The sequence below is a fragment of the Lactuca saligna genome, chromosome 4, assembly GCF_052625555.1.
Source record: "Lactuca saligna cultivar CGN05327 chromosome 4, ASM5262555v1, whole genome shotgun sequence".
Classification (NCBI taxonomy): Eukaryota; Viridiplantae; Streptophyta; class Magnoliopsida; order Asterales; family Asteraceae; genus Lactuca; species Lactuca saligna.
Genome location: NC_136420.1, coordinates 281,240,448 through 281,248,111, shown reverse-complemented (window position 1 = coordinate 281,248,111; position 7,664 = coordinate 281,240,448). Strand labels below are relative to the sequence as shown.

The 7,664-nt window shown below is 34.4% G+C and overlaps 1 protein-coding gene across 1 annotated transcript; it reads left to right on the top strand.

Annotated features, from left to right (window-relative positions):
• Positions 1-360: 360 nt before the first annotated feature.
• LOC145043671 (peroxidase 72-like) lies at positions 361-2,074 on the top strand. Its single transcript, XM_078992388.1, has 4 exons — positions 361-753; positions 875-1,072; positions 1,313-1,478; positions 1,552-2,074. Exons 1-4 carry the CDS (start codon positions 526-528, stop codon positions 1,944-1,946), a joined length of 987 nt encoding a protein of 328 aa, XP_078848514.1. The 5' UTR covers positions 361-525; the 3' UTR covers positions 1,947-2,074.
• Positions 2,075-7,664: the final 5,590 nt, after the last annotated feature.

Below are 7,664 nucleotides of genomic sequence, written 5' to 3'. Positions count from 1 at the left end.
GTTGACCTAATTCCTCAACAATACAAGCTTCGCCTAGGATTCAACAACTCCATGTTTATTGACAAAACGCGGCCTAAAATTATTTGATAGCTACTACGTACGTAGTAGTAGGTTATATACATCCCACTTTTAACTATTAAATCAATCTAAAATTATAAACACATTTCCACATTTTTGCAATCATGTTTATCTACATTATAAATATCCCTTTAGAATATGATTCCAAAAGTGAATAAAATGACTTTTACTTTTGAGCTTTAGTATCACTGTCTTGTACAACACATTTTCACCGGGTCCATGTCAACCAAGTATCCATTTCTTCAATCAATACTTTCTTTTCTTATATTAACTACTAAAATATGAGATTTTTTTTTATCAAAGTGTTTAGATTTTCCTCGATCCTTTTTCTTAACTACCCAACCCCATCATTGTGTATAAGTAATATATATAGCCAGGATACTACATCCATCACAAGCCAAACCAAGACCTCCATCAAGCATACTGATCTCCACTAGAATCAGAAAAATGGCTCCCTCATCAAGCATGGCCATGGCCATGTGTTTCTTCATGGCTCTAACTCCCATTTGCTTCTCTAAGATCACCAATGGAGGTTACCTCTACCCACAGTTCTACGATCAATCATGCCCACAAGCCACCAATATAGTTCGCTCCATAGTAGCACAAGCCGTTGCACAAGACACTCGCATGGCTGCTTCTTTACTTAGGCTTCATTTCCATGATTGCTTCGTTAAGGTTTGTGAAATTATAAGCAATATCATGTGTTGTTCTCTCTAAAAAAGTTATCCCATTCGATATATATTCATTTTTCATTTTAAAATTACACGACATTTAAAACGTTAATGATCTTATGTAGGGTTGTGATGCATCAATACTGTTAGACGACGGTGGTAGCCGCAACATAATTAGCGAGAAAGGGTCCGCCCCCAACCGCAACTCGGTTCGTGGATTTGAAATCATCGATGAGATCAAAGCTGCACTGGAGACGGTCTGTCCACAGACCGTCTCCTGTGCAGATATCCTGGCTCTGGCAGCCAGAGACTCCACCGTTCTGGTACCTACCCTATGAATAATTCTTTTTAACTTTATACTTACCCCCAAAAAAAAAAACCATAACTAAAATACATTGAAAAATAAGAATCTCCCATAACTTTCTACAACTTTGACATCCTTCCTTTGAACGCGGTCGTTTTCTATAAAAAAAAATGTAAATATCATCTATATTACTATACATATATATACCTAGTTATTGTTGATAAAAAAAATTAGGGCCATAAACGTTTATCTTTTGCAGAGTGGTGGACCCAGTTGGGAAGTTCCTGCGGGAAGAAGGGACTCATTGGGTGCAAGTTTGCGTGGGTCTAATCACAATATTCCAGCTCCAAACAACACATTCCAAACCATTCTCACCAAATTCAAGCTCAAGGGTCTTGACATTATCGATCTTGTAGCACTTTCGGGTACTTTTCAATGTTTTCAAGAAAGTTTAGGTTATCGTTCAAGAAAATGGCTAACTATTTGTGTTAATTTCAGGGAGTCATACAATAGGAAATGCGAGGTGTGGCAGCTTCAAGCAAAGGCTGTATAACAATAAGGAGAAGAACGACGGACTGTTTGTTGCTCAACTGCGTGCAAATTGTCCTCAATCGGGTGGTGATGAGAACCTGTTTTTTCTGGATAATGTGACCCCAACAAAGTTTGACAATGGGTACTACAAGAATTTGATGGATTCAAAAGGGGTGTTGAGGTCTGATCAGATGTTGGTTACAGAAAACGAAGAGACTATGAAGCTTGTGAAGGAGTATGCTGCAGATGAAGACATGTTTTTCATGCAGTTTGCGAAGTCAATGGTTAAGATGGGAAACATTAGTCCCTTGACAGGATTTAGAGGAGAAATTAGAAAGAGTTGTAGGAATGTCAACGGGTGATATGTTTTTAAGGTTTTTGTTCAAATGGTTAAATACTAGTAGAAGGAAGTATTGAGTTTGAATCTATCGCTCTATAAATTACTCACATTTGAGTTTTATTTTCTAAAAAAAAGATACCATGTAGTATATGTGTTAGTTGTTTCAACTCTTTATAAGTTCTGTCTCATACGTAGGGTATGTTTGGGTTAACTTTTTTATGTCAAAAATAATTTTTAAGAAAAGTGTTTATTAGCTTATAGCTTTTAGGAAAAAATATTTTAAAAAGTGTTTGTATGCGAAAAACTATTTTTTCAGGAGTAAAATGGTTAAAAAGTTAAAAAGCTAGGATTTTCCAGCTTTTTGAAAGCTTTACTTTTTCTCATCCAAAAAACTGTTTTAAAAAGCGTTTTTTAAATAGACAAACACTTTTTTTTAACTTACTAGTTTTTTAAAAAGCTAAAAAACTAATAAGTTTTTTTAAAAAAAAACTATCCGAAACACCCCCGTAATCTCGTAATGTGTCAGAATACATTGATTTTTTGTTTATTAATAAAAGAGTAATTACTGATTTGGTCGAAATTATTTGTTTCGTCCCTATAGTATTTAGTATTCTTTTATTGAGACTTTCATTAAAAAAAACTATTATACCCTTTCTTAGTATTTTTTACATTTATTTTTATTTTAATAATAAGGTTTAAGTTCCTATAAAATTAATTCCCATGTATTTTCTTCACGAGAAAAACCGGCTTCATTAAAAGAGAGATCGTAGGAGGTGAAACCTGAAACTTCGTCGTTCTTTTGAGCTCCACCACAAGAGGAGCTACACGTTCAGCATTATTATGAACATCATTTTTGAGTTTTGAATCATTCTCAACGGGAACAACTCCTTTATTAATTCCAGCTTCAGATTCGTCAGCCCCCTCCAATCCATATGTTTTAAAGAGATCATCATAGGCTTCGAAATGAAACCTCAAATATCATTTTTGGATTCACTTTCTTCTCTAATTTTGTAGACAGAAGTATTAACAACTTCATCTTTATCATGTTCCGAAAGATCTTCACCTTTTCCAACTGAAGCATAACAAGAAAGGTCTTCATTCCGAATATGAATAGGAAGCTATGCCAAAATTTTATATTTTTAGAGCTAATATGTATAAAGTTAAAGTATAGGGGCTATTTCTAAAAAAAAATCAGGGGGGCCACATCCCTCCTTGCCCCTATAAGACGACTTGGTACGGGCAACGGCGTCGAGGACGAGTCCGACGTGGATCGAAGAAAACACCGTGGTAACGGCTCGCACACCGCGCCAGGGTCACGTTATCCGGCGTTACGTTAAGACCCGTTACCCCGGTAACGCTCAATGGGTGAAATACGAAGCGAATTTGTTTCCAACGGTAACATTTTGATTTTTTGATCGTTAAAAAACGGTCTAAAATGTTTCGGACGATTACGGAACAACAATCGAAGAGGTCACGCAGCTCGGGCTCAGTCGATGTTTTGGACGCACACACGAACATCGATCTCAATGCGGACACGGATGAGATACCGGATGACTTGAACGACGTTGAAGAGATGTCTCCGCCTCGACGACCAATAGGCCGTGACAAAGCGAGGCGTGCTCAACGGCACACGGATGATGCCGAAAATAGACGACGAGAGCAAAGCGAGATGAAATTTTTTTTTTTGACGAGCACAACGAAATTGCGCGTAAAAGATATGATTTGCAACGGGAACATTTTGAGTTTTTGCGGTGTGAAGCTGAGAACGATCGTATTGCGAAAGATTTGGCAATTCTTCAAACTAACGAAGATAATTTGCCGCCGAGACGGTTAGAGACATTACGAAAAATGAAGGCGAAGATGGAGCAAAAATATTTAGACGAAGATTAGTTTTCATTTTTTTTTTTCATAATTTTTTTTTGGTCTATGTTTTTTTTTTTTTTTTTTTGATGGAATGTAGGTTATCTTTTTCTATGTTTTTTTAATTTCTATGGAATGTAGTTGTTAATTAGTATTTATTTTAATTGTGTTATTTAATTTATGTGTTTTTAAAAAAAAATTATTATGATATAAATTAAAAAAAATAAAACAAAATAGAAAAATGGGAATTACAAACATCAAAAAAAAATTTTTTAAAAAAATAAAAAATAAATGATGTTAGGTGTTGTCCATTTCCACCTTTGGTGTTATAACACCTATTATAAGTAGGATGATGATGTGACAACTTTTTACCCAGTAGCCTAAAAGTTACATCAAAATGAATTGATTTTTTTTTAATGATTTACATCTTCAGTCCCTTCACTAGTACTTGCTTTACTAAAACAACACAACTATAATCCATCTTAATTTCCTTCTATGTACAGATTAATAAGCAAAATGAATTGAACTTTTTTTGGCAATTTAAATTTCGAGTCCCTACACTAGTACTTGATAGATCTACTTTCATTTTCTTACCCCCCCCCCCCCCCCCCCCCCCCCCATGTGGTCAATCGCTTGTTAAGGTGACATATAAAACCACTCTCTAAAGTCATCCTTCTTAATGTCATCATCACCTAAGAGGCTTCTTTCTTCCTCTTTTCCAGTAAACATAAACAAGAACATGTAATATAATGAAACAAAAATTGAAATTTCAACTGTTAAAAAGAATTGATTCGGTTATTTGAAACTAAAACTTTGCAAATATTGTTCACTACTTGACTTACCGCTTTTGTGCTTGACCCTTCTGCATAGAACCCCATGTAAAATTAAGCTCTTCACTAACTTTTGGAGGAAAATCATATGTCAAATAGTGTGAGTCAGATACCATGGGAAATAGCCGGAATTAGAATCCAATTCCACCATAATACCCATGGAGTTTAATTCACATATCTTATATTCTAGTTTAATATCAAGCATGTACTTCTTTGAACAAAATCACAATAAATAAACAATATACGCCATAGAGACATGAAAGAAGTTTATCAATTGAAACTCTATTCATGTTAATTCATCCTGATCGCAACTATAAAGATTTTGAACAGTTCCTAAAAACAGAATTCACATTCTAGATGATTACTTCGGATGAATACCTCAATCCCGAATGTAGTATGTGGCTTCGAATAAGAATCGGTAGTTGATCAATGTAGTATACGACGTTGATCAAGATAGGGAAGAAGTTGTAAAGCCATATGGAGCTGCAATCAACGTGATTGATATGAGATGTATTGTAATTTAGACTAGGGGCATTATTGTCCGATTACAATGTTTTTTCTTAACTGTGTTGATTTATGATTGTGAAAAAGAATTATAAATCAATAAAAATTATCTGTATGTATGATATTAAAAAATATTAAGAATGACAAATCTGATATTTAGAGTTTAGGTTTGATAAATACGATATTTAGATTTTTAGCAATGCATATACGAAATTCCGTCTTAATTTAAAATAACTACAAAATAACATGTGAAAAAATAAATGAGAGTGTGACATGCGGCAAAAAGATTTTTATTTATTAGAATAAATTGTTCATAATCTAAAAAAATATAACAAGATATTTTCATAATTTTGCCACGACATTATTTTGAAGATCAACAACGTCGAGATTTCGCATAGTCATGAAAAGCATCATTACTATTATTTTATAAAATATTGTTATTTTACAAAATGCTTATGAGAATTTAACCTTATAGAAATAGGAATACAAAATGGACTCATGGCCTAACCTAAACACTAATGGGTATTAACCTAACCTCAATCACTAGTATCTGTGTCATTTGATTGGGAAGAAACGATTAAACTAGAAAAATAAGGAAAAGAACAAAACATAAAGCATAGATGAAAACATCGGTAACAGCGGTGAAAAGAGATTTAATGATGACGGCTAACAACTACTCGTTAGAGAAGAAGCGGAGACCAGAGGAGCGGCAACAACATCAATCACAGGGTTGGCGGCAGAGGAGTCTGGCCAAATGCAGCAAGAAAGAAAGAGGGTTTGAACTGTCATGAACAAAGCCAATTCCAAAGAGATCGACAATGACTGCAGATCAGAAACTGCCCAACGGAGAGGGTGCCTTCGGAAGGAAGCGACAACAACATTGGAAGAGGCTAACTCGAAAAAGGGATCCAAAGAAGATGTGGCAAGCGGAGGAGAAGGGCCATCCGAAGAAGAGGTAGAAGCGGACGAGACAGTAGAAGAAGCCAAGGAAGGAGCACTAGTTTGGTGTCGGCGGTTGTATTGTTATTTAATTAGAAGAAGAAAGAAGAAAGAAAAAAAATATTGTGCATAATAAAGGCACTTCCGACGACTCTTAGAAAAGGTCATCGTAGGTGGATGGTGGCGGCTCTTTATTGTTGTCAGCCATTAAGTTTTAACCTAGAATTCTGATATTATGTTATTTTATAGAATGTTTTCATATCTCATAATAAGGATTTAACATCATATAAATAAAAATACGAAATACGCTTTTGACCTAACCTAAAACCCTAATAGACCATAATCACTAACAATTGCAACCTTAAACACAAGTATTATACCATATCTTTGTCTTATTACTCTGTCAGCAGTTATGCATACTAACATATGTACATATAATTTTTTTTCATTAAACTTTTTGAATTTGAATAATACAAGGTTTCAGTTTAACACAATGATAATACAAAATCTCTCACCTTTGCTGTGTAGGAGAGGATAGCATAAATATAATTTGTTTGTTGACAAAATATAGAAATAAATTGTTGATCAAACAAGAAAAGGTTTGACATGAGAGAAAAGAGATTGTGAGGTTAGCCAAGGAAACTGCCTGATAACGAACCAAACAAGGGTCTTAGATCATTCATCTGAAAATGGTTAAAGAACCCTTTGAAAAGAAGAAGCAGGCAAGTCATCCTTGGCTACCAAACGACACTCTTTTATTCATGCAAGACCTCTCTTGTTGTAATTCTAGGCTTCACCATGCATTCACCCACTCAATTACCGGTTGACAACTTATATTGGCTATTTAGTATGGTTTGTGAAGCTCATATTTATAGCCACCTCTTCAGAATGGCACCAAAAGAGACGGATAATAATAGGCATTTCTTTTTCTAAGAATGGCATTGTTTAAGCATCATAACTACGGGATAGATGTGCATGTGGACCATGGAAAGGTTTGAAACACGAGTTTGTGATGTGAAAACCAGCATGAAATAGAGAATATATTCTATGAATTTCAACCCAACTTTTTGGAAAATTAATTAAATCAAGACTTTCTATTGGCTTTTCCATAGTTGGAAAGACAATGGTATTTTAGTGACCCTTGACATTCGCCTTAATTAGATATCGGCCCATGTGGTTAGTACTATGGCACGTGTTGTTTTTTAAGGCTCCTAATCTAATCCAAAGCTACACTAATGTTTCTCGAGTCTTTCAACCCCTTAGGAGAAAACCATCTTTTCCAACTCATTATATGGCTAGTTTATAATTAGTTTACTATGACACATGTATACACACAAAAAAAGTTTAACACAAAATTTGGGTGACCTTCTATAATACGTTTAACATGTCAAATTTTGGGTTTATATCAAAAATAGCAACGGACTATCTAAAATATTAAAAACAAACAAACGAATAATATTTTTATCAATAGCCACAAACTATTCAAAATGATCAAAAGATATCATTATGGCTTTCTATCGGACCTACATTTAGGTTTTTTTTTCATCCACTCCTAAAATGAATAATGAAACGATATATATTGTTATGATTAGAAAACTATATCGTTT